This window comes from Stenella coeruleoalba (genome assembly GCF_951394435.1).
Source record: "Stenella coeruleoalba genome assembly, chromosome: 3".
Lineage (NCBI taxonomy): Eukaryota > Metazoa > Chordata > Mammalia > Artiodactyla > Delphinidae > Stenella > Stenella coeruleoalba.
Genome location: NC_137148.1, coordinates 170578309 through 170604673, shown reverse-complemented (window position 1 = coordinate 170604673; position 26365 = coordinate 170578309). Strand labels below are relative to the sequence as shown.

The following is a 26365-nucleotide window of genomic DNA, read 5'->3' as shown; positions in this document are numbered from 1 at the left end:
ACTGCTGAAATCCCGCCCATCAGCGGAGGCGTCAGGCGGCTTGCCATGCCGGTCACCACATCCTGCTCCCCAGCTGTTCTCCTGCTGGCTCCAGCTACCCTGGTCTCCCGTCCTGGAGCTGCTCCCGCCTACTAATTTCCTGTCTGGTGTCTTCCACAGCTGCCCCCCAGGCCTAGATGAGTCCCCACTTACTCTTTAGCACCCTTAAATGTCACCTCTTCGGGGAATTATTTTCTGACCCCCGTCAAGGGACACCCCCCCGCCCCGCCCCCAGATGCTTTCAGTATTCTGTACAGTTCCTTCAAAGCAAGGTTCCTGGCGCGCATGCGCAATCATTTCGGTAACATCAGCCTCCCTCCACCGGGCCCAGTTCCCAGGTGTCGCCAGCAGAAGGTGGCGCGGACCCGGAGCGATCAGTGCACGACTGCTGAATGGTGGTCGGGACCCAGGGAGCCGGCTAAGTGTGGAGCCAGGCAGTCAGGTGTGAGGATGGGGGCGCGGCCACGGGTGCCCCAACCCACTGCTGCCCACGCAGCGGGCTCCTGGGAGGAGCCACCCACCTGGAGCTGGTAAGGCTTTCCTGCTCGGATCAGCTGAGAGACGAGGAAGTTTGTGTGGAAAAAGTGCACATTCTCATCCAGGAAGCCGTGCAGGATGAGCAGGCGGTTGGGCCTGGAAGACAAGGTGGGCGTGAGGGTCTGGGGCGAGACCCCCTTCTCCCGCCCATAGGCAGTCGCACCGCAGTCCACGCTCAGCCAGGGCTGGGGGCCCAGGGTCCCGTCCCAGCCCCAGGACAGCGAGGGCGGAAGCAGCAGCTCATCAGCAGAACGTGGCGGAACTCAAACCCCGTGCACAGTGCACAACTGGCGGGTCTGGGAGACCCCTCACTTCCTTCCAGGCGAGGAGGGGAGGGGTGGGCGCAGAGGCTGTGCCTGGAGTGCCCTGAGCTCGGGGAAGCTTCTGGAGCAGTGCTGCCCACGGGCACTCTGAGACGATGGAACGTTCTAGACCTGTGTCACTCATCGCCGCCAGGTGGCTACTGAGCGCCTGACATGTGGCAAGGGTGGTCGAGGAACCTTACTTTTTAAAATTTTGATTTATAAATAAAAATAACTTATTGAAGTGACACTCACACAACCTAAAATTACTAATTTTAAAGGGATTTCGGGGCATTTGGTGCATTCAGTGTCGTGCAACCATCATGTCTATCCTGAGTTCCAGAGCACTTCCATCACTCTGGAGCAAACCCCTGTGCCCATGAGCAGGCACTCCCCACCCTGGGCAACGACTGGTCATCTGTCTCCACGGTTTTCCTGTTCTAGTGAATGGGGATGAATGTGAACGTAAATCGGAGTGGCCATGGAGCAGTGGGTTCTGAGCTTGGCTGCATGATAGCATGCCACTGTGGAGCCCAGGCCACCCTCCAGACTAGAGAGCAGCCTTGCGGGGAGAGGGGCCCTGGCGGGGTCAGCCTGTGACGAGAACCCTGGCACTAAAGGTGGGGCCCAGGTTCACCAGACAGAGCCACACCAGAAACTGGCCACGCCAGTTTCTTTTCGATCGGCGAATCAGAAGCCAATGCCTAAAGCATTGACGTGGGACATCAGAGCTGTTCCAACACACCTACATGTTAGAACCACTGTGGACCTGTGTTCTGAACCACGGTGTCAAAACCCACAAGACAGAGGCCGTTCAGGTTCAAAACTGACTCAGGGGGTCCATGGTGGGCTGCGTGTTTGGGGGATGAGGGGAGCCAGCACGTGCAAGGTGTGACTCTAGATCTTCCCTTCTATCTTTCTGGGGGCAGGGCTGGGGGGCTTCCCTCCCTCCTCGCTCCAAGAGAACCCAGGCACCTGCTTTCAGTGAGGAGCGGTGAGGACGGAGGGCTGCGGGAGCAGAGGGGACCAAGGGGCAGGCACAGTGGGAGGTGCGGAAGCCACGCCCAGCTGGCCACAGGCGGGCCAGCCCTGGCGACCCTGAAGTCAGGGCGGGTGGGGGTCTTACTCATTGGGCAGCTTCTCCACGTGCAGGGCCACGGAACCCGCCTCGTAGCCAAGCTGGTTGTTTTCTGGGACATCCATGTAGCGTTCTGTGTACCCTGTGTCGTAGGCCATCCAGACTGTGACCGGAGCACCTGCGATGGCCACCTGAGGGCCACAGTGGATGGAGCGGGGGAGAGAGAGAGAGAAAGAAAGAGAGAGACACATACACACAAAGTTCAGGTCCTGGGAGCCTGCGCTTGGCCGGCTGTCCCGGGGCCTCCCCCGGAGGACGTGAGGAGTGGGCATGCACACGGGGGCTGGCAGGGGAGGGGCCCTCAGATGTGTCTCCCCCGTGGACCGTGCATTGTCTCGGGAGGGTGGGTGAGCTGAATGAGCACGCCGGGGCCGGGATCGGCCCCTCCCTGGGCCCACTGCCTTCCTGCCGCCTCCGCCTCCTCATCGCCGCCCCGCGGTGCCCTGACAGTGCCGCCGGCCTGGGGGCCCCTCCCCCGACGCTCTTCACACCATGCCCCACCTCTGCCCATCCGAGGCCGGGGTCCCGGGCTCAGCCTCCCACAGAGAGCTGCTGGCGGGGTTTTGTGCAGCCGGACGCCATCCTGGGGTCAGCAGTGGCGGGCAATGAGGAGGGGGGCTCGGCCCCATGGGGCTGCTGCGGGGAGAAACAGCCACGTGGCAAGGCCCCTGCCAAGATGCCTCCCCCGGGGGGGCGGGCTCCAAGGGGCACGGGTGGGCGCTGGCAGACAGGAGGGAGGAGGTGGGGACAGGACCCACCTTGAACACCTGGGGCTTGTGGATCAGCCCCATGAGCGAGAGGAAGCCTCCATAGGACCAGCCGTGGATGGCAACCCGGCTCAGGTCAATGAAGCCGTACTTCTCGGCCACGAAGTGCAAGCCCTCCACCTGGTCCTCGATCTCCACCTGGCCCTGGGGGATGAGGCCAGGCACCTCTCAGTGGCCTCCTCCCAGGCACGCGCCCTGCTGTCCCACCTCTTCCCTTGCAGGGAGCCCTCTTCCTCTTGGATCAAAAGCAGCTCTCTGGAAGCTACCCCTCTCTCCAGGCCCCATGCAAATCTGCTGTCTGGGGTGGCGGTCAGACAGGCCTGGCACCAACCCTGCCCCACCATCCCCTGGCTGACTCTGAGAAAGTCATGTCCCTTCTCTGGGCCTCAGTTTCCTCATCCCCAAAACGAGGACGTCAACATGAATAGGACCGAGTCTACAGTGGGTGTGAGGATGAAACGAGATGCCGAGTGTCCTGTACTCTGAGGCCTGGCGTATGCTGAGGCTTGATGAACAGCTGGTGTCATCACCGTCATCACCACCGTCAGCACCATCCTCATCACCACCACCACCATCAGCATCATCCTCATCACCGTCCTCATCCTCATCACCATCTCCACCTTCATCACCATTATCCTCAGCATCACCACCACCATCACCATCACCATCCGCATCACGATCACCATCGTTATCACCACCACCACCACCATCACCACCATCAGCACCACTTCCACAGCCACCAGTGCCTGTCTTGCCCAACCCTTGGGACTTCCTGCTCATCAGGCCTATACTGACGTGTCTGGCTGCATCTGGGTTTTAGGCACCAGGTGGGGCGTGTGTCTACCTGTCTCCCCAAAGGCTCAACTCAGAGCTGAGCAACAGAGTGGATGTTCCCTCTGGTTCCAAAGGCCGCCCCACTTCTGACTGACATCCTGGCCAGGACCATCTTTGATGAAGGTGGCCCAGGGCCACCCCCAAGCCCCAGGTCCCCCTTCACCACACAGGAAGGGACTGAGAAGAGATGTTACCATTTGGTTTTTCAGGGCCCCTTCAAATCGGAGCCCTCGCTGACAGGAGCCCCTGCCGTCAATCACGACCACGGCGTAGCCCAGAGACGCCAGAGTGTTAAGCCGCAAATACTTGATTCCTTTGAAGGAGTTATTGACCAGCTGCACCTGTGGGGAAGGCGAGATGAGGCAAGTGTGAGAAATACAAGTAAAACACCGGCAGGATGGGCTGGATGGGCTAGACGGGCGAGACGCCAGCGGGATGGGACGGGGGCTTACAGCCTGAAGACGGGGCCTGTGCTCTATCGTGAAGGCTATGGATGGCCCTGGGCAGGTTGTGGAAGTGGTGGGGAGGGGAAGGTCAGACGGGGGCCCACTGTGCACCAGGCCTTGTGCTTGGGATGTGCTACAGAGAGGAAGGCCCCGGCCAGGCTCCCTTCTCGGCCAGGGACTCTGCCCCAGGCCCTCCATGGAATTACTCCCTTATTTCTTCAGCCTCTTTCTTTTCTACCCTTCAGTTATCTCTAAAAACAGACACAAAAACTGCTGCGGGTGGCGGGCGCTGTGTTCCCCAAGTGACGTCACTTACGCTAGTCCCTTATTTGGCACGATGAATGTTTGGGGCCGTATCGTCCTCTGCGGGTAGGGGCATCCCGCTGACTGTAGGGTGTGGACAGCATCCGAGGCCTCTACCCACTAGATGCCAGGAGCATCCCCCACCCCAGCTGCGACAACTACAAACGTCCCCAGACATCGCCAAGTACCACCTGGGGGACAGACCACCTCCAGCAGAGAACCGCTCTCTTAGATGGACCTGCTTGCCAACCTGCCTGCCTGGCCTGTCCCCTTCACAGAGAGCTGGGCCCAGGGCCCTTGGCCACCTCTGTCCCCAAGCTGGTGACCAGGGGTGAGAGTGGGTCACTGCTGGGCAGGTGGCCCAGACACACACGCCGGGTTTAGGGGGGCTTCCCAGAGGGACACGGGAGTATCAGCAGGTGAAAGGGTGGCTGTGCCGGAGAGTGCGGTGTGCGGAGAGCCAGGGGCCCCCAAGGACCCTGCGTGGCCAGTGGGGATGGGGAGGGGCACTGGGGGAGGGGGGAGGGTGTGGGGAGCAGGGCAGCGCCCACCTGCGGGCCTCCGTACACAAAGAGGACAGTGGGGTGCTTCTTCCCTGGCTGCACGGCGTGCGGCTTGTAGATCATGCCATAGAGCTGCACATCCGAGCGCGTGTGGAAATGGAAGATTTCCGGGGGCACGTAATCCGGGGGACAGCCTGCGGAGACAGAGTGGCTGTGGCTCCGAGGGCCGGGCTGGGCCGGGGCGGGCCCGGGAAGCCCACCTCGAAGCAGGGCCCATGTCTGGCCGACGCCCACACTCCCCCAGCCCCGGAGGGTGGACCAGAGGCACCCCATCTCCTGTGCTGCCCGACAGTTAAAATCAGAGGCTGAGGGCGGAAGTGACCCTGCACCCTGTGAGCCAGCTCGGGCCAGGCCACAGTCTGGCCGGGACCAACTCCAGAGCCCCGACACTGGCTCACCTAGTACGGAGGTGATGACAACGCTGGGATCTGATTAATGGACAGTTTTATGGCGGGGAGGGGGCTCTCTCTGATTTTCATGGTTACCTGTATCTTTGCAAAGCAACACTGGTTTTCCAATCCAGTGGTGAAGACAACTCTTCCTTTAAGTTCATTTAGGTTAAACAGAGTGTCCATTTAAGAGGAAAATAAGTAAATAGTGATGTAGGTCAGGGGTCTGCAAATATTTACTGTAAAAGGCTAAGTAGTAAGTATTTTTGGCTTTACATGCAGAAGAGCCGTCGTGTGTCTCTGGGTTGTAACCACACTCGTCGCTCTGTATCCTCAGGGGATTGGCTCTAGGGCGCTCCTCAGATACCCAAACCTGCCAATGCTCAAGCCCCTCATGTGAAATAGCACAGTATCTGCATATAACCTAGGCACACCTTCCCCCGTGCTTTAGCTTTAAGTCACCTCTAGGTTACTTATAATGCCTGATACCACACGTTATGTAAATACGATGCAAGCGCTATGTGAACAGCTGCCACACACAGCTCAAGCTTTTCTCTTTGGAACGCTCTGTGGTTGGCTGCGTCCGTGGATGCGGAACCTGTGGCTAGGGAGGGGCTGACTATACTTGACTCTGCCGCTGCTGCAGCCCCAGTCACCACGGGTGATGCCAAAATGACTGGACGTGGCCGGAGTTGGCCCACAGGCCAGCTTGCCAGCTTCTCACAGATGTGGCGAGACTGGACTTTTGGGGCAGCGGTGCCCCCGTCTGCCTGCCTGCACGCCGGGGGCTGGGGATCGGGACACCCGCGCCCCCAGTGCTGCCCCACTGGCTGTGCTGGGTGCCTTGGCAGGCCCCTCCCTTCCCTGTTTCCTCTTCTGTGAACCAGGGCCAGAGTGCCCGCGCTGTCACATCCATGGTGACATGGGGAGAGTCAGGGCCTGAGCTGTCAGGTGGAGGGGGCTGCTTGCTTATTCAGCTTTCGGGGGCGGTGATGTGACAAACTGTTTTCCAGCCCATAAAGCCCACCCCAAACTCCAGGGGTTCCTATTTCCTACAATGTTCTAGAAATCTGCAAGTGGCAGGGCTGGGCTCAGGAAAGGGCGTCCTCTTTAGTGAGCGCTTCCTATGAGCTGGGCGCTACGTGAGCGCTTGGTTTACATCCCATGGGGGGCCACTGGACCGTTCCGTAGATAAGCAAACATTTCAGCGAGATGAGCTGACTTGCCTTCGCTTCCGCAGCCAGAATTGGAACATGGGGTCAACCGGGCAGAGTCCTGGCACCCTGGAGGCTCCTGGGCAAACTGACAAGCTGCCTCGTGCTCCCCGAGGCCCCTCACGACCTACTCCCGGCTCCTTCCACAAATGAAGGCTTTGGAGTGCCTGCTCTGCACAGGCGCCCTTGGAGACGGCCGCCCCTGAGGACGAGGATGGCCCGTGTAGGGACCCCATCCATCTGGCAGAGTCGGCTCCTGCACTGAGTATGTGCTCCATCCATAACAGCAGCACAGAAGCCAGAGACTGTCTCGGGGGGCCCACAGGACAGGTCGGGACCTGTGGTTATGCTCGACCCGCTCTCGGGGCCGCGCCGCTCAATGCCTTGTGCTCGCCCAGATGGCCCCCTCTCACCTGCCTTATTTACCAGGCCTGTGACGAGAAAGCTGGGGCTCCCCAGGGGAAGGACTCGCTCAGGAGCCCGGGGGCCTGGGGCTACTCACTGGCCGCCTCCATCATGCTGGCCCAGAACCGGGGCTGCTTGTGCAGGGGGTCGTCATCGGGGCCGCTCAGCTTGTAGACATGCACGCAGGGTGGCGTGCCCACGCTGCTGTAGTGGCTGATGAACATGTCGAAGTTCTGCAGGCGGGACGGGGTGCTGAGACCGCGGGGCGCCTCCCCCTCCCCCTCCCTGCTCGCCCGCCACCTGCATCAACCACATGCCATCTTCACCCCGTGTGGTGTGTTCCCCTGCCTAACTCTGCTGCTGTTACCACCAGCCCTGCCTTGCAGATAAGCAGACTGAGGTGAGAGGAGCCTGTCCCCTGGCCAGGGGACCCCAGGCGGAGGCCGCTGGACCCAGCGGGGGTGGGGGTCAGAGCCAGACCTGCCCGATGCCAGAGTGTGCCTATCTTGCTGGTTCTGCAGCCAGCAAACAGCCACTGGCTGCTTGCCCGGGATGGGGGTAGCCCTGTGCTCATGTTCCAGAATGCTGCCTGATCTTCCAGAATGTTCCAAGGGAGGGAGCATCAGGGAGGTGCCCACCTGGCTCATGGAGCAGCTGTGGGAGAAGCCGGGCGTGGTGAGGCGCACGATCTCGCCGGCTGACTCGTAGCTGACCACGTAGAGGTGGTGCTCCAGGGGCGTGTCCTTCGTGCCTTGGAAGTACACCAGCTTCGTCTCCTCGTTGACCCAGATCTGCGGGGGCACGAGGGCTCTTGGTGACAGGGCCGCCCTCCCCACCCCCAGGGAGGGCCCAGCGTTCTGTGGACAGGGGACCCGTTCTCTCCGAGCTGGCTTGAGCCCACAGGCTGGACAGCTGTCTGGGAGACTTCACAGACCCCGTGGGGCAGGAGCAGACCCCACTAGGGCTGGGCTAACTGCGTGTTCTCCGGTCTGACTTGCAGTCAGAACTCTGGGTCCGGACAGCTCCTTCCAGGCAGATCCAGATCAGCCGCTGAGGGGGGCTGAGGCCCCAGTGCTGGGACAGAGGCTGAGGGAGGGCCTGTCCTGGGCCTGCCAGTCCCCGGCCCTGGTCCCCAGTGGGGACAGCCCACCTCTCTGACCCAGGTGCTCAGGGTTAAGAAGTGGTAATTCCCTGCCCCACCGGTTTCCTGGGGGAACGCCCATCAGACCCCCGGCACGGTTCTTAGGCACTGTCCTCAGGAGGTGCAGGAAGGAACCTTGCTCTGGGGCCGGGAACAGGCACTGCCTTGCTGGGGCTGACCACGCAGCACAGATGCTTAAAGAGGCACTTCAAAAAGGCACATCCTCCGAACCGGCAATTACACCCCTGGGAACTGCTCCTGAGGACTCCACCAGAGAGGTGAGTTCAAAACGAAGGCACAAAGATGCTCCAAGTGCTCTTCAGACTAAAGAGAGGTGACACCCTGAATGCCCAAAAGACGGACTGGCTCCGTAATTACGGCACAGTTCTCTGTGGCCACATAAAGCTATACTGTCTAAAAAAACCCTACAAATCCTCTAAAATTATGATGCTCCTCTGGAGATGTGTGAAAATAGGAAAGATTTGCAGTGATTTCCCCCCGTGGTCACCTCTGAGGCGGAGTGGGGAGGTCACAGGGGTCTGGGGTGAGGATGGAAGGGGATTATTTAGAACGATTCAATTTTTACAACAAACACTGATGTGTTCGCTGTCACTGTACTTGAAAAATAAATGCTGGTTTTCTAGAAATGGAGGATGTCGTGGGAAAACCCCACACCACAGGTAGTTAAGTCGTGTGCTGCTGTCATCACAAGGACCGTGTGAGAAGATATGCAGGCAGGAAGGATCTCCAGGCGGGGGACCCACCGAGGCCCGGGGCCATGGCACAGGCCACATGGAGCACGCGGCCGTGGAGGTGGCAGAGGGCTCTCTTTCCCTTTTTAATTCTTAAAATGCTTTTTTTTAAAAGAAAATTTCTGGGTAAAAAGATAAGGCATGCAAAAGGTAAAACTTTCACGTTAAAGAAAGGTTTTGGGTTTTTTTTTTTTTTGGCTGCACTACACGGCTTGTGGGATCTTAGTTCCCTGAGCAGGGACTGAACCCAGGCCCTCGGCAGTGAAAGCGCCGAGTCCTAACTACTTGACTGCCAGGGAAGTCCTTAGAGAAAGGACTGTCTTGTGTGTCTGCCAGATGCTGCGCTGAGGGCGTCCAAATATTTTAAAGCAGGGTCCTCACCCAGGGCTGTTCTGCCCCCCCAGGGACGTTTGGCAGCCTCTGGACACATCTGTGGTTGTCACCCCCAGGGTGGGGCCAGGGAGGCTGTTCCACACCCACAGTGCCCATCTCTGGCCCCGAGTGTCCATGGCGCCAAGGGGGAAACTGCTGTGGAGAGGACCAGTGCTATCTGATGGTCCCATCTCACAGGTGAGGAAACTGAGTCTTAGCACCCAGCTAGCGAGGGGCCGAGCGAGGCTATGAGCACAGGGGCCTCCAGTGAGCTTCAACCACAGCAGGGCGACTGAGTAGGGCCAGGTGTGGTCATACGGGAACGGACACAGTTACCTACAGAACTGGAACTCAGCAATAACTTTTCTCTTGCTCGAGTGTTTTCTAACCACTATTTCCCACTGTATGAAGAGCACAGCAATGCACACTTGCACGTTAACCTCTCGAGGGTGCCCTGGGGTGGCCTCGTAAGGTCCACGCCTAGACCTGGGGCTGCCGGGTCAGGTGAGACATAGGTTGACGCTGTAATAGATGCCGCCTCTGCACCCCAGAAAGGCCGAGCCATGCCCCCTGGCTGCGCTGCCCAGGGGTGCCTGGCCCCCTTCTCTTGGCAGCCCTGGGCAGCACACAGGCAGCCCACCTCTCAACTTTAAAAGGGTTGGTCACCTCTCCTCCTGGTTATTTGTATGGTTTATTTTTTTCCATCTAAGTCTTTGGTCCAGGAGGCCTTTATGCTGGTGTGAGGCAGGGATCCAGGAGGTCTGATTAAGGGGTCTCTTTGGAAAATCTGGAATTCTGTAGACCCGGACCCCGGTGAAGATACTCTGGTCACATTTTTTTTTTTTTTTTTTTTGCGGTACGCGGGCCTCTCACTGCTGTGGCCTCTCCTGCTGCGGAGCACAGGCTCCGGACGCGCAGGCTCAGCGGCCATGGCTCACGGGCCAGCCGCTCCGCGGCATGTGGGATCTTCCCAGACAGGGGCACGAACCCGTGTCCCCTGCATCGGCAGGTGGACTCTCAACCACTGCGCCACCAGGGAAGCCCTGGTCACATCTTTATGATGGAGCATCTGGGTCGGGGAGTGGAAGGTGCACCTCTCAGCCCTGCAGCTGCATCTTTTGTTCCCAAACCTCCCCGGGCAGGCATGGGGGTGGGCCCCCGTTGGAAGCTGCAGGACAGTTCTACGGTGGGCACCACCAGTGTCCCACAGACTCACAGACTGCTGTCCTGGGGACAGGTGGCTTCAGGGAGTGGATGGAGGCTAAGTGAATGCTCCAGATGGCACTGAGAATGGGCTGGGCCTCACCCACTAGGATCCAACAAAGGATGCTCAGGACAGCCTGCTTCCTGGACCCAGGGTCTCCAGCTGGTGGGAAGCACAGCCCCCGTGGCCCTCGGCGTGCAGAGCAGGAGGGAGTGGCCGGGTGGGGGGGCGGAGAGAGAAGCCACAGGCCCGGGGGTCTGGAGGGGGCGGGAGCACGTGTGCATTGTGTCTGTGCACATATGCGTGTACAAGCATGCATGGAGACTCGGGTACCTTGGAGCCATGCCTTGCCAAAACCTCCCATTCGCCGCTGGTCAGTGTGATCTCCTCCTTGATGGGGCATTTAAATTCATCTGGAAGAAAGGAAAAGAGGTGAAGGGAGCCCGGGAAGCTATGATGGGGACTCAAAGCACACAATGAATTCTCCACGGAGCCCAGGCAGCCAGGTGATGGGCAGGTACACCGGCTGGGCCCCAGGGATGGTACAAGGACCTGCCACACCACGGCCCAGGGAGCGAGGTGCGAGGTTCCCACCATGTGGATGGGGCGCCAGCATTTCCCCAGAAAAACCAGGGATCTGCATTTTTATCAAAAGCACCCAATTTTCAGGACTTCCCTGGTGGTCCAGTGGTAAAGACTCTGCACTTCCTCTGCAGGGGGCGCGGGTTCAATGGCTGGTTGGGGAACTAAGATCTCATAGGCCATGTGGCCAAAAAAAAAAAAAAGCACCCAATTTTAGAATCCTGCAGGTCAAACTGCCACCTTCCATGCCTGGACCTGTGACTGCTTAGGCCACGTAACCAGATCTTGATTAAACTCTGGGGCTGAGCAAAGGCTCAGTGGAGTTACAGGAGGTTTTTTGGTGGGTAGGCCTTGCTTTTGAATTTTTACCAGGTACATAACAATACGGAATGTGTCTTGCCACATGTTAGAAATTATTAAGACAGTTTATGAGCACTGGCTAAAATTGTTTTCTTTCCTTTTCTTTTTTTTTTTAAATATTTATTTATTTATTGGCCACACTGGGTCTTCGTTGCTGCACATGGGCTTTCTCTACTTGCGGCAAGCAGGGGCTACTCTTCGTTGCGGTGCGCAGGCTTCTCATTGCGGTGGCTTCTCTTTGTTGTGGAGCACGCGCTGTAGGTGCGCGGGCTCAGTAGTTGTGGCGCACAGACTTAGCTGCTCCGTGGCACGTGGGACCTTCCCGGACCAGGGCTCGAACCCGTGTCCCCTGCATTGGCAGACAGATCCTTAACCACTGTGCCACCAGGGAAGTCCCTAAAATTGTTTTCTATCCTCTTGGATCTGAAGCACACTACTGACCACGTCACCTAGGGAGGGACAGATGTCCCCGCACAGATCCACAGGGCTGCACAGTCAGGAACTTCCAGTGCAGAGACCTGGGCTGGGTGACTTGTCACAAGAAGACCCGGGAGGGAGGGCTGTTCCTCCGCCCCTCACTCACCAGGGGCCGGATGCGCCACTTCCTGCCCACTCACGCCTTTGCTGGACACCCACTCTGCTGGGCCCAGGCAGGGAGCCCAGTCGCACAGGCCTCCTCTGGGGCCGGCCCTGCCGACATACCTCTCCCAGTCCACAGTCGCTGTGCCCTCAATTCTCCTGCTGCCCCCAGGAGGCCCCCAGGAGGCCTGGGCGATGGCTCAACCTGCTGGTCCCCCTGCCTTGCTCCCACTCGCTCTGACTGCCCTCAGTCGTCTTCTGGGCTCAAGCCCACACTGCTCACGGCCCAGAGGGTCCCGCAGACCATGCCAGGCTCCTCCCTCCTCCCTTCCCGGCCCCTTGCTGGGGAGCCACCTGTGTCACCTGGACACACTCCTCCTGACCGGGTCCCCCAGCCTCCTGACTGCCCTCCCACTCGGCCGGGACGCCCTTAAGGAACCCACTCCTTTGGCCTCGCCTTCTGGACCGTTCAGTTGCCTGCAGCAGGCGGAGGCCTTGAGGCAGGGCGGTGGGGAGGATGCAGTCGGGGCACCAAAGGGCGGAGGGGAAACCAGCAGGGCCCACCTCAAAGGCAGGGGTCCCTCGGGGGCACCTGCCATGAGCCCCACTCAACAACCACCAGGCAGAATGAGAGCTCTTGGCTGCCCATTTCAAGAGGGAGGATGAGGGTTTCTCCAGTGAGATCTCCAAGGCGAGGGGGTTTCCAAACAGGAAAGCAAATGCTGACGAGTGTCTCTGAGACGGCTCAGCTGGCCTGTGACGGCCGCGCTCAACCCTGAAGGACAACAACGCCCAGACGGTGGTCACTCCTTGGTCCCCATCTCACCTGACGCCCCGGCAGCTTGTGGCTTAGTCTGTTCCTGACCCTCGGGCTCCTGCGGCGCCCGAGCCCCCCGGATACCCCCTCCCTTGGGTGACCGTCTTCACACCGTGGCGGCCTCAGTCTCCTTAGCGGGCATGGCCTTGAAGCCCTGTGGCTCATCCAGGACAGTCCCACCCGCAGGGGACACTGGGTGGTGTCTGGGTTCATCGGTGGTTGTCACAACAGGGGTGCTCCTGGCATCGAGTGGGTGGCGGCAGGGATGCTGCTCCACACCCCACAGGGCCCCGACACCCCCCAGAGAGTGACTCGGCCCTGATGTCCGCAGTGCCGGGGAGACCCTGCTCCAAGCTCTGAGAGCCCTGCTTGGCACTCAGACCACACCCTACCTACCCAGGCTCCGCCCTTGGTGCCCCAGCCTGTGCCCAGGCTGAGATGCCATCCGTGTGTGAGGACACCCACATTCCCACCGTGGATCCACCCTGGTCCCCAGAACCTGCACGGAGCTTCAACTTGAACATGTCCAAAACCAAACTCAACAGTTCTCTCCTAAACTGTCCCCTCAGAGTCTTTCCATCTCAGACTGGAACTCCAAAACCCTTTCAGACGTCCACGCCGTCCCTCTCTCTCTCTCTCTCTCTCTCAGACCCCAGTGCAATCCACCGTGTCAGCTCAGCAGTCAAGTACATCCAGAATCGGGCCCACCTGGATCTAGAGCAGAGTCAGCTCAGCCCCACTGCCTGACCCCAACTTTGTCACCTCCCCCCTCCCTCAGGCTCTGCTCCATGAACAGCCACAAGAATCATTCTAAACCGGCCGAAGGTCAATGGTAAAAGCCCTAGTCCTCCCTGCGGCCCACGAGGCCCTGTGCCACCTGCCCCGTCCCCTCCCTGCCCTCCCCTCCTCCCTGTCTCCCCCTCGCTCACTCTGCTCCAGCCACACAGGCCTCCTGGCTGTCCCTCCAACACGCCAGGCCCAGCCCCGCCCTGCCGCAGGGCCTTTGCACGGGCTGACCCTCGGCCTGGAGCGCCGTGTTGTGGCTGCTTCTGCCTCCACCCGGTCTCTGCTCTGTGGCACGTTATCCACTGCTGTGCCCCTGGCCTCCTGGCCTCTCACTGTATGTGGATGATGTCTGCCTCCTCCACCAGAGCAGAGGTCTTCGCTTTTCTCTTCCTACAGTGATACCCGCCCCCCACCACCCCCACCCCGCACCTAGGGCAGGGCAGCTTTTCCTATAAAGAGCCAGACAGCACAGACTTGGTGTGCAAAGGGCCTAGCATGTAGTCGGCGCTCAATAAATACTGCCGCCTGAATAAGCCGGGAGCCGGCTGTGATAACCCTGCCAGACCAGGACTGGCACTGGGAAAGGCCGGCCTCTTAGTCACTGGCACCCACTCCCTCTGGGGCGGGACCAGGGAACAAACCACAGGCTTGAACCACAGGCGATGAGCAAGGTGTTAGTCAGGGTCGTGTTAGTCAGGGTCGCTCACCTTCCCCGGGGCTGAAGGGCTGGGTCCAGTCGTAGCCACGGGGCTTCAAAACAGCGGTGACTTTGTACAAGTGGCAGAAGCCGGTCTTGCACTCGTTGGCGCGGATGAAGCAGAGTTCGTCCTCTCCCTCTGGTTGGGGGAAGGGATAGAAGATGTCGTGGACCTGTCCGGGCAGAGAGAGAGAGAGGATGTGTCAGAGGCGGGGGCTGGGGTGGTGGGGGGACACATCCCTTTGAGAAAGGGGAGGCTCCGACTGCCTGGCTAGAGGTCAGACCCCACCGACTCTCCCTCCGGAGCTGGCTTCTCCACATCGCCAGCCCCCGTCCAGCTGGGGAGCTGGGGGCGGGGACGCGGGACCCCGGCCCGGGCGGGGCACACACCCCTGCCCTTACATTGATCCACACGTCGGTGACCTCCTCGTACACCACGTGCGGCTGGGTGCTCCTGGGCACGGCTCTGGCGAAGGCTGCCCGCTGCTCCTCGTTCTCGGCGGTGGGGATGAACAGGGCCGGGGGCAGGAGGACGAGCTGAAGCCGCTGCTGCGGCCGGTCCAGGAACATGGCCCAGGCACTGGGGGGTGAGGCAAGAGAGGACCGGCACCTCAGGGGCCAGCGGAGGCCAGCCAGGGCCCAATGGCCCCCCTTCCACACTTGTGTTTGATCAGAACGGCGCCTCCTTTGCCGACCTCACTGACACCTGAGCAGGTGACCCTGCAGCACGCAAAGGGTCCGTAGCCGGCACGCCCGCTTAAGGGGAGACAGGGGTGCTGACAGAACCGTGCAATCCGGTTTGTTCTGAAAACACCTCACATCATTTGTAACCTTGGCCGACTTCTGCCAAATCCTCAGCCTTTATTTATCCTTTGTTTCATATTCTACTCTAAGTGGACAGTTTCTTTTTTTTTCCCCCCAGTCGTGCTGCGTGGCCTGTGGGACCTTAGTTCCCTGACCAGGGATCGAACCCGCACTCCCTGCAGTGGAAGCACAGAGACCTCACCACTGCACCACCAGGGAAGCCCCCAAAATACTCTTCTTTGGATCTCCCCCTGCATCACTGAAAAACGGACAAGCCATTCTTGGCTTGTGGGCTGTATGGTAACAGGCAGCGGGCTGGATTTGGCCCCCGGGTGGTGGTTTGGGGCCCTGGTTTAGAGGTGTCTGCCCCAACTTGGGCAGAAGAGGTAGAAAATGACTGCAAAAGGGCACCTTCTACCTAGTGAGGGAGACACTCACTATTTGCCATCGCGTGTCCAGCCGGCCCTGGCGATGTACTCCACCTTCGGGAAGAGCGTGCTGAAGGGTTGTACCAGCTCCTTCTCTTGCGTCGACACAATCTAAAGGCAAAGCACACTCGGGTCACAGTCTGGCCTGCCCATGTGCTGCCCAGGAGGAGACAGCCACTGTTGGGGGGCACTGTGTCCCCCCCGGCTCCACATGTTGGAGCCCTAACTCCTGGTACCTCAGAAGGGGGCCTTATTTGGAAACGGGGTGGTCGCAGGTGTGACTAGTTCAGATGAGGTCGTACTGGGGTGGGGGGGCCCAACCTAACAGGACGGGTGTCCTTATAAAAAGGGACAGAGGCACCACTCAGGCAGAGAACGTCTTGTGACGAGACACAGGGAGCAGGCGGCTGTCTCCAAGCCAAGGGGGGCTGCCTGGAACAGATCTTCCCTCAAGGCCTCGGAAGGAGCCAGCCCTGTCAACACCTTGATTTTGGACCTTTAGCCTCCAGAACCGGGAGATGATGAACTTCAGTGGCTTAAACCTCCCAGTGGTACTTTGCTATGAAAGCCTGTTGCCTGGAAACCAAGGGCTCTGGCCTGGGCTGTCACTGAAGAGCCGGGTGGCCTTGGGTAAGACACAGCCTCTGGCCGCTGCAGCTTCCTGGAGGTGACACGGGGCTGGCAGGGCATCTCCCCGGGAGGGGTGACAGGAGAGGCGGGCAGGGCCTCAGCACGGCCCACACCCAGGCTCGCCACCAACCCCCGCCTGCCCCACCTGCCTGTTCAGTGGGCAAAACCCACGCCTGCCTCGGGACCTTGCCCATCCGACGCGGCCAGGAACCATTTACAACAGCTGGTGGGGGCTCAGCAAAGCCACTTAGGACAGATCCCTGTAGAACCTGCCGTAATGTTCCGGTCAAGAGTGCAGAAGGGGTTTGGTTAGGGCCTAATCATGCCCAAACCCAAAACCACCCCCCCAATCATGAAAATAGGTGTATTTAATCTCACGCCTCTTTTATGAAACATTACATGAGAAGCCATTTTGGCAAAAATATGCAGGGGCTTCCCGGCTCGTCCGCCTGCTCCAACCTCTGCTGCGAGGGGCGTCGCCCTCTGACATTCCCACGTGGGGCTGGGCATCCCTACAGCCCTTCTCCCCTTAGCCTCCTCTGCCCTCCTGGCTGTGGGGTCCTGAGGAACGACTCCCTGGGCGATGAGGACCCTTGTGTGCGACGACGACCAGCTGACAGAGGGAAGGATGCAGAACAGATGGGGCCGGTGAAGTGATATGTGAGGAGCTGCTCAGAGGCTGGGGTGGGGCACCCCTGGCCTGAGGTCGGGGTGCTCCAGGCAACTGCTCCCCACCCCTCTGAGCTCCCTGTTCTGGAAGCTCTGCGAGCCACCGCCCTCGCATGCCCGGGCGGCCCCTCCCCACGCCTCGGGGCCACCTGGAGGCAGGTGGGGCTGGGCTCACCACTCCCCGTCTCGGAGTCCAGGTTCAGAGTGACGGGCGGCAGGGCCCAGCCTGGAAGCCGGGGCTCCGGGCAGAACCTCTTCAGGTTCAGTTGGCCAAGAGAAGCACCTGCCATGCAATGGGGGCGAGCAGCCTCTGGACCCGTCTCCCAGTGCACACCCCGGCCCTCCTCTCCTCATCCAGAAGCTTCTCCCGGGCGCCCAGACCCCTCTTACCTTGCCCTGACTGTCGGTCTGAAACTCAGCCAGTTTCAAGGCGATCTTGGGATTCTTGCTGCCTGCAGAAACGAAAGTGAGGTGGATCTGGCAGGTGTCGCCAAGAGGGCTCAGAGCAGGTGTTGGGGGCGGTGGCTGGGGTGGGGGGTGATCCTCACAGGCAGGGACATGGCCGGCATGGGGGGAGGGGAGGAAGGCGCCAGGTGGCCAAAGGTCTCTCTGTAGGTGCGTCACCCTCTCTGGCCCAGGCACAAAGTCCCCCAGGCAGGACTGTCTGACTTTGGGCCTGGACCTTAGTCCCGGCAGTGACGTGGCAACGTCTCTGCTGTTTAAGAACATAGGTCAGGCCTGGGCTGGTGGGAGGGCCGTGAGGGGGACACAAACACGAGGAGGATGCCTCTCTGCCTCTGGAGAGCTTGAATGCTGGCTGCAAAGACAGCACACGCCCGTAACAAAAGCACCAATGATGCAGAAAGGTGGCCCACGTCCCAGTGACACAGCCAGTCTTCAGCTGTCGGGAGGCAGGTGGCCTATAGGCTGGGGTGACCGAGACATGCCCTCCAGGGTGGGATTTGGTTCAGGCCCCTGTTATTCCTACGACGGATCTCAACTCTGGCCCCCGTGGCTCTCGCACCCCAGCAGGTAATGTCTCGGTGCCTCTGTTTCCTCGTCTCTCCAACAGGGGAAGGGAAGGACCGACTTCCCCATTCACACCAGGGACTGGAAGTTTCCATAGGAAGGCTCTGCCTAGCACGGCCCACAGTTAGCAAGAACGAGTCTGTCGTAGGCTTCCACGGAGGTCCCAAAGATGCTCAACCTGGCCTGCACATGTATTTTGTGTGGCTAAGTCTTTTTTTTTTTTTTTTAAATTGGCCGTGCCACGTGCGGCATGCAGGATCTTAGTTCCCCAACCAGAGATCGAACCCATGCCCCCTGCAGTGGAAGCGTGGAGTCTTAACCACTGGACCGCTAGGGAAGTCCTGCTAAGTATTTTTAAATGATTCGAGCCACATTTAAGAATTGGTAGATTTCTGGGACTTCCATGTATTTCTGGGCAAACCCTGTATTCTCACAAGGCAGTGAGTGTCTGATGCGCCCCCGGAGGGGGCCCACACCTCCCACTGCCTCCCCAGGGCTCCTACTGTCTCCTGGGCCCCGAGGCAGGACACCAGTCACCACTGACGGTGGCGCTGGCCTGGCTGTTGTTCCCAAGTGCAGCCTGCTTCTCCGGGTCCATCCCTGTCTGGGTCCTGTGGGCCCATCCTGGCTGGTGCCTCACTGTGTTCTATGAGGCTTCAGAGCCGAGCCGTCCTCATGTGTCCTGGGCCCTCACCTGTCCTGGGGTACCGGTAGGAGTCCGTCTTCCTCTCCTCTAGCGCAGGAGAGGGCACGTGAATGATCTCCACCTCGGACTCGTCCACTTCCTCGTACAGGATCCGCAGCGTCTTGCAGCCTTCTGAACCTGGGAGGGGGCAGGGCCGCTGCTGAGGGTGCCGGGTGTCCCCTCTGCCGCCCCGCACGCCCCTGCCCACACGGGGACTCTGCTCTACCATGGCAGGGCCCAGACAAGAATGGTCCCTGGGGCCGGAAACCCAGCTCTGCCGTGTACTAGGCCTGAAGCCAGTCACATATCCTCCTGGGGCCTCGATTTCCTTCCCTGTAAAACCAGAGCAAGAACGGCGCTCTTCCCAGCACGGGGAGGCAAGGGAGATGGCCACGTGGGGACTTACGGGCTGAACCACACGCCCACCCAACTCCTACATTCAAGTCTCAACCCCTGGACCTCAGATCGGGACTGTATTTGGAGATCGGGGTCTTTAAAGAGGTGATTCGGTTAAAATGCAGCCCTGAGGGTGGCCCTGATACGGTATGACTGCTGTTGCTATAGAAAGAGGTTAGGACACAGACACGCAGAGGGGAGACCACGTGAGGACAGGGGGAGACGGCAGCCGTCTGTAAGCTGAGGAGAGAGGCCTCGGAAGAAGCCAAACCTGCCGACACCCCATCTCAGACGTCCAGCCTCCAGGCTGTGACGTCTGAGCTGCCCCATCTGTGGGACGTGGTCACGGCCGCCCGAGCAGACTAACACTTGGGGCAGGGCTCAAGAAGGGGTACAGTGGAAGTTGTCATGAGAAGTAAGCGAATCACTGGGAGCTGACAGCCTAGCAAGGGGCGTGAGCACGGGCAATGCCAACATCAAGGGGACGGAGCCCACGGCTGTTCCTTTCTCGGCTGCCGAGAAGGGTCCCCATCTGCTTCCTGTACCCTCGCCTGACTCACTAGGATGAACCAATGACATCCGCTGACCTCGGCCAAGCCCACCCTGCCTTTAGGTCTCCACACCTGCTCTATGGGGCGCTGGCAGCCACAGGGCTGAGGCAGTGGAAGTGCTGCAGCTCTGACTCAGTGATAAGGGCTCCTATGTCTGTCCACTGGGCATGGGTTGTTCCGGGGCCCTGAGTTTCCTGGCCAGGAAAGACCCTCTTGGGTTGCTGTGGTCATGTAGCTCCACGGGTGCATGCCATGAGTGGGGCTACAGCAAACGGGGTAGACGTCCCTTGGCCTCAGCATTCAGGGGCTCTATCTGAGCCCCTGAGGGGTTCTGAGCTGTTAAGAATAGTAGAGTGAGTATCTTGATGTCATCGAGACCAGTGAATGGCAACCAGGGGCCATTCTGTGTCCCCAGGGGCCATGTGGCAATGTCTGGGGACATTTGTGGCTGTCACAACTCAGGTGACAGGTGACACGCTGAGTCACCAAGGCCCCCCACAGAGAATGACCCAGCCTCCGTGGCCACAGGGCCGAGGGGGAGAGACCTCACTTTATAGGCCGGAAGTCGAAGGGTGGATGGTCACCTGCTTCAGGCACGGAGAGTCACAAGCTGAGTGACCTGACCCAGGACCCTGACTCCTGACCTGGAGCCCTTTTCCCCAGAGACACGGACCAGGGGCACACACAGCACTGCGGTGGTGAAAGATCCCGGCCCAGATGAAGGGGGAGCGCGTGCGGCGTCCTCCCCAGGAACGTGCCGATCCCGGCCCCGTCTCGGCAGCACCAGCAGCCCTTAGGCGCCTGACGCTGGCAAGTCGTCCTTTACCTGGGCGCTGGCTAGCATGTTCGGCGCTGGTTTCTCTCCGCTGCACGGTTTTCATGCCTAGCTTCTATTCATGGTAGGACCATGATGTTTTCTTTTCAAATTGATTTAAGGAGAAGACACGCTGAAGTCAAGGCAGGGGTGACTAGCAGACGAGGTGGCACTCGGCTGAGGCGGCGGATGGCCAGTGCCTGGGCCCCCGCATCCTGGCTTGCGTGGCCGCTCGCCCACGGACGCACACAGAGGCGCTAAGGCCAGGGAGGACTCTATGCGCAGCGGAGGCCTGGCCCACTCCTGCTCGTGCAGCAGAGGGTGTGATGGTACTCACGCACCGCAAGAAACGACTCTCCCCGTGCTCAGGAAACAGACTTTGGTCCACTGAACAGGGGAGATAAGACACCCTCGCCTCACGCATAGCACAGAAAAACAGATACAAAGTGGCCTGCTGATCTGGCTTCTTTCTAACTTGTTGGCAAAACCCGTCAAGATTTAAGATGCATGTAGCTTCAATTCATCTCTCTTACAGCTGGGAATTTTCTCTAAGGCAGGATTTTCGATACTTGGCGCTGCAGACATTAGGGCCGGGCCATTCTCTGCGGGGGGCCACCCTGGGGTGGGGTGTGGAGAAGCACCCCTGCCCCCACCCCCTCGATACTGGGAGCACCCCCAGTCGTGACAACCACAGATGTCCCCAGACACGGCCCAGTGTCCCCTGGGCGTGGGGGGCGGGGCAGACCACCCCTGTCTGAGGACCATTAACATACTCCCAGGAGGTCACGAGGATAAATGTAGGAAGATTTTGCTGCAGTACTGTTTACAACACCAAAGCAAAACCCAAACCGGAAACTGGCAACAGCCAAAGTGCCCATCAGTGTGGACTTCTTAACTAAACTGCGGTACATCCACGCCCCCAGGACATCCACAGTTAAAGGATTCTCTGGGTGCTGACTGCAATGGACTAAATGTCTGTGTTCCCACAGAATTCAAATGTTAGACCCTACCCCCCAGTGTGATGTATTGGGAGGTGATTAGGTCACGAGGGTGGAGCCCTCATGAAGGGGATCAGTGCCCCTATAAAAAGGAACCCCAGGGCTTCCCTGGTGGCGCAGTGGTTGAGAGTCCGCCTGCCGATGCAGGGGACACGGGTTCGTGCCCCGGTCCGGGAGGATCCCACATGCCGCGGAACGGCTGGGCCCGTGAGCCATGGCCGCTGAGCCTGCGCGTCCGGAGCCTGTGCTCCGCAACGGGAGAGGCCACAGCAGTGAGAGGCCCGCATACCACACACACACACACACAAAGGAACCCCAGAGAGCTCCCTGACCCTTCACCATGTGAGGACAGGGTGATATGACAGCATCCGTGAACAAGGAAGAGGCCCTCACCAGACACCGAATCTGCCTTGGACTTGGACTCCCAGCCCTTGCAACAGTGAGGAATAAATGCCAGCTGTTTATAAGCCGCCCTGGCTGTGGTATTGTCACAGCGGCCTCAAAGGACTGAGACACGGATGCTGATGGGAAGGTTGCTGAGGTTTATCTTAAATGAAAAGAGCAAAGAGCAGACCAGCATGTACACTGTGCTTCTGCTAACAGAAGTGTTTGCAGAAGTGTTTCTAAAAATGGAAAGGCGCTTACCCTCCCAGGAGGCTGTGGGACACCACCAGTAGCCAGTGAAGCGGTCAAATTCTTCCTGGATGACGAAGGTGGCTACACCCGCGGATCTGGGGTCGTCAAGGACACTGGACAAGCCTGGATGGGGAGGGGGCCGGGCGAGAGATGAGGAGTCTGGTTTAGAGCAGGGCTTCTCCCCTGGCACGGCTGACATCAGGGCCGGACCGTTCTCTGTGGGGGCATCCTGGGCGCTGTGGGGTGTGCAGCAGTCTCCCTGGCCGCACCCACTCGATACCAGGAGCATCCTCACCTCGCTGTGACAGCTGAAAATGTCTCAGCACATGGCCAGTACCCCAGTCGCCCCTGGCTGAGAAGCTCAGGTTTAGTGAGAGGGCACCAGGGCCTTGGGCAGGACAGGAGGCAGGGATCAGGGTCAGAGGCCACAACCCATGCAGTCCCGCAGATATATCTGCACAGGATTGATGTCACTGTCGGCAAGCAGGGGCCTGAGGGGAAGGCCGGGTCTGGTGAGTTCTGGGCTGGAAGAATGGCATGGGGACAGGAGAGCGGAGGCAGGAGGGGGTGAGGGGAGCAGAGGCGCACAAGTGTCCGGCGTGGAGGCCAGGCCCCAGTGGCCGGGGCGATTCACACAGAGGCAGACCCTGAGCCAGGCAGCTGGACTCTCTGTGGGGCCAGAGGGGGAGCCACGGGAGAGGGGCTGTGGGATCACGTTCTGGGAAGGCGCCTGGTGGTCCGGCAGGGAGCACAGTGACAGGGGTGGGAGTCTTTCTAGAAGCTGGACTGGTGGCTGTGATGACAGACCACACCAGGGGTGCTGGTTCCCGTCCGCCCCGCCCTCCTCCCGGCGCCCTCCACCCGGCCTCACCCTTGTGGCAGAAGGTCAGCCGCTGCTCCTCGCCCGTCTCGATGTTGGCCACCCACAGGTCGCTGTTGTTGATGAAGGAGAAGAAGGCGGGGTCGGCGGGGCAGATCTTGGGGTCCATCCGGGGCCCGGAACACTGGGTCTTGATTTCCAGGGGCTTCATGGGGGACACCTGGGGACACACAGAGACCCAGCTCAGGGGGTCAGGAGGCCGCCACCTGCCCCGCCTCCCCCCACCAGAGAGCGGGGGCTCACCATGAAGCCGTTCTTGCCGCCGTCCCGGCAGTGAAAGAGACTGTTGCTGGCCTGGAAGAGGAAGAGGCCGCTCTCGCTGTGGAAGTCGTAGGAGGTGATGCCGAAGACGCCCAGGCGCTTCCGCTCCCGCAGGAGTTCCTCTTCCCGGGAGTAGACCCCGTGGTGCGGCGTGGCCTGGGGACACATTGGGCAGGGCCGGGGGGCGGGGCGGAACACTGGCATCAGCAGCTGGAGGCTCCAGCACCCTGGCCACAGAGCGGCACAGATGGGCAGGGCTGCGGGGCTCACCTGTAGTTGCAACCTCCTCACCCCCCACCAAATCGCTCTAGGACACATGAGGCCCTCCTCCACCCCCAGGGCCACCCTACACCCTACAGACCCCCGCCCTCCCTCCCTGGTCACAGCCTCTTCCTGCGAGAGCATTCGAGCTGAAGCCACCCACCACCAGCCGTTCATGCTCTTGGCATGGGTAGGGGTGGGGCAGATTCCACGCCTGACCACCCTAACGCCTGACCTTGGGCAGGGCGGGCAGGTAAACTATGGTGGACACCATGCAGCTGCCCCAAGAAGAATTCTGAAGATGATGTGGAAATTCAGAGGAACGTTAAAGGGAAGAAATACATTTTTATTTTCTTAATTTATTAATTTTTTTTTTTGGCTGTGCTGCGTGGCATGCATGGTCTTAGTCCTCCGACCAGGGATCGAACCTGCGCCCCCTGCAGCAGAAGCGCGGAGTCCTAACCACTGGACCGCCAGGGAATTCCCAGAAATGCATTTTTAAAGAGCAGAATCCAAAGCACAATGAGCCCCACGCTGCGAGGAAAGCCGTGTGAATAGGAGTTGGTCAGCCCGGGACAGGGGACAGGCAGAAGAGAGGGGCTGCACGGGTTCCCTTCCCTGCGTACTGTCATATTTTATTTTTGATCAAAAATAAATCAACATACACCAGTGCACAAAGCACTCTCGCCGCTCACCGGCCGTCTGCCCCCCTGGAAGCGAGGTGACTTTGGGCGGCATCCATTATTAGCTAAATTTCTATAAAAGGGTCTCGGCCCAAGTTACTTGCACGCCGTTGGTGAGGCATTTAAGAGGAAGACGTGCTTCTGACGAGAGCTGTCACCGCAAGCTACACGCTGGGGCTCGGGTGTGCACCAAAGGGAGGGGGTGGGTGTGGCACAGGTGTCCAGGGCCAGGTGCTCCTCTCTGAGGGGCTGCCGTTAAGCGGGGGATGGGCTGGGACCCCCTCAGGAGGGGTGGGGTGGGTGCAGGGCCCAAGGAAGCTGAGTGAGGCCGAAGAAGGGGCTGCCGTGCGCCCACCTGCCTTGCCCACCGGGAGGGCCCGACTCCCACGGCTCACCTGAAAGTGATCCAGCATCTGCTTCCAGGACAGGAGCAGCAGTGCTTCCTTCCGGACCTTCCTGGGGATCTCGGAGTAGAGGAGGGAGTTCTCTCGGCTGCCATAGGGCATCCCTTGGGAGGAAGAGAGGAAAACCAGAATGGGCGCCCTTGCCAGGGTTGGGGCGAGGGACTCGGGCGGGACCGGCCTCGGGCCCTGACTCCCCATGGCTGGGCCCGGCTGGTTCCTCCTGCTTCTCCAGCACCCTGACGGCACACCCCTCCCCAGAGAAGCCACGGACCCTGGGTTACACCTGCCAGCAGGAGCAGCAGGCAATTCCACCTGAGATGTTAGTGCTGAATATCTTAGCCTCAGTTACTGAAGAAATAGCGCACAATGGGGCTTCCCTGGTGGCCCAGTGGGTAAGACTCCATGCTCCCAATGCAGGGGGCCCGGGTTGGATCCCTGCTTGGGGAACTAGATCCTATATGCATGCCACTACTAAGAAGTCCGCATGCCGCAACTAAGACCTGGCGCAGCCAAAATAAATAAATGAATAAATAAATAAATAAAAAGAAACAGCACACAAGAGGATGAAAAACGGGGGGTTGGTCAGTGATTCCCAACTCTCCACAGGTTGGGCTCTGGTCCAGGAATTAATCGAGGATCAGAGAACGGGCAAAGGTCCAGAAGGACTGGGAAATGTGTATCCAGTCCAGCCTCTCCCATTCGGTGCTGCGGACACCGGGGCCGGTCATCCTCTGGGGGGCAATCCCAGGCACTGGGGCGTGTGGAGCAGCCTCCCGGGCCCCATCCACTGGATGCCAAGAGCACCCCCAGTGTGACAACCACAGACGTCCCCAGACACTGCTGAGCATCATCCCCTGGGGCAGGAGCACCCCGACTGAGAACCGCTGAGCTAATGTGACCTTATCTGTAAAATACAGGAGCTGCCTAGCGAGACCCCTGTGTGGATGAAGTGAGGTAAGAGATACAAGCACTCAGCACAAACAGCGGCAACTAAAACAAAACAAGGACGTATCTTCTAACCAGGTTTCTTTCGGCCACGCCACACCCTGTGTGGGATCCTAGTTTCCCGACCAGGGATCAAACCCATGCCCCCTGCAGTGGAAGCACGAAGTCCTAACCACTGGACTGCCAGGGAAGTCCCAACTGGAAGTGCCTCTGCCTCGATGGATGACGATACTATGGCTGTTAACAAAGTTAATGGCGGGAGCAGAATGGTTCTCGGGAAGCTTTGGGTTCCCCACTCTCTGGGCAACAAGGTGAGGGACTGGGGCAGAGCCCCCAGGCAGCAGGCGGGATGCTCTGCGGTGGCCCAGGAATGCGCTGTGGCCAACAGCGGGTCACAGAAAGCAGGCGTCCCGCTTTGACCCCTCTCAATCCCAAATTTCTCCAGGAGGAAGGCTCGGTCTGGTGCTGGCCTCTCTTCCTCGTAAGCGCTCTCACTTTTTTTTTTTTTTTTGCAGTACGCGGGCCTTTCACCGTTGTGGCTTCTCCCGTTGTGGAGCACAGGCTCCGGACACGCAGGCTCAGCGGCCATGGCTCACGGGCCCAGCCGCTCCGCGGCATGTGGGATCTTCCCGGACCGGGGCACGAACCCGTGTCCCCTGCATCGGCAGGCGGACTCTCAACCACTGCGCCACCAGGGAAGCCCCAGCGCTCTCACTTCTAAGAGTGGGAGAACAGGCGGGCCGCCCCCCAAGCTTGGCACCTCCAGAGCTAGATAGAGCTTCATAAATAGTACCTATTCCACCACAGTAACTCTTATGGGTAGCTTCTCAATATGGCAAGTGACTCGCGTCTTCCACTCATGACAGTTTCCTCATGAAGTATAGTTAGTAAAAAAAGAGTGAAAACGCAAGCTACAAGTGGGAAGCATTCACAACTCGACTTCTAAGGACTCTCTAAGCTGCCACAGCTGGAATCATTCCCAGCTAGAGGCACGGATGTGACGCCGCCCGTCTGAGTTGCCGATGGGGCTATCTTCCGAAGTTCACAAGACAAGTTGGGACGAG

The 26365-nt window shown here is 59.6% G+C and overlaps 1 protein-coding gene across 7 annotated transcripts in view; it reads right to left on the bottom strand.

Moving 5' to 3' along the window:
- Window positions 1–26365, bottom strand: part of DPP9 (dipeptidyl peptidase 9) — a 41285-nt gene that overhangs the window by 3115 nt on the left and 11805 nt on the right. For 2 of the 7 annotated variants that reach the window (XM_079916282.1, XM_079916283.1), the window contains 17 exons: window positions 24348–24460; window positions 22991–23164; window positions 22739–22907; window positions 21877–21990; window positions 18482–18610; window positions 17149–17210; window positions 15470–15570; window positions 14630–14807; window positions 14238–14400; window positions 10740–10819; window positions 7576–7728; window positions 7035–7170; window positions 4918–5063; window positions 3812–3958; window positions 2775–2927; window positions 2005–2147; window positions 302–672 (listed from right to left, as the gene is read on the bottom strand). In XM_079916282.1, the coding sequence (XP_079772408.1) occupies window positions 414–672; window positions 2005–2147; window positions 2775–2927; window positions 3812–3958; window positions 4918–5063; window positions 7035–7170; window positions 7576–7728; window positions 10740–10819; window positions 14238–14400; window positions 14630–14807; window positions 15470–15570; window positions 17149–17210; window positions 18482–18610; window positions 21877–21990; window positions 22739–22907; window positions 22991–23164; window positions 24348–24460 (2420 nt within the window). In that variant the 3' untranslated portion in view covers window positions 302–413. Of the gene's footprint in view, window positions 1–301; window positions 673–2004; window positions 2148–2517; window positions 2653–2774; window positions 2928–3811; window positions 3959–4917; window positions 5064–7034; window positions 7171–7575; window positions 7729–10739; window positions 10820–10919; window positions 11698–14237; window positions 14401–14629; window positions 14808–15469; window positions 15571–17148; window positions 17211–18481; window positions 18611–21876; window positions 21991–22738; window positions 22908–22990; window positions 23165–24347; window positions 24461–26365 lie in introns of those variants that run through there. The other 5 variants (XM_079916284.1, XM_079916285.1, XM_079916287.1 and 2 more) reach the window with 5 other exon arrangements.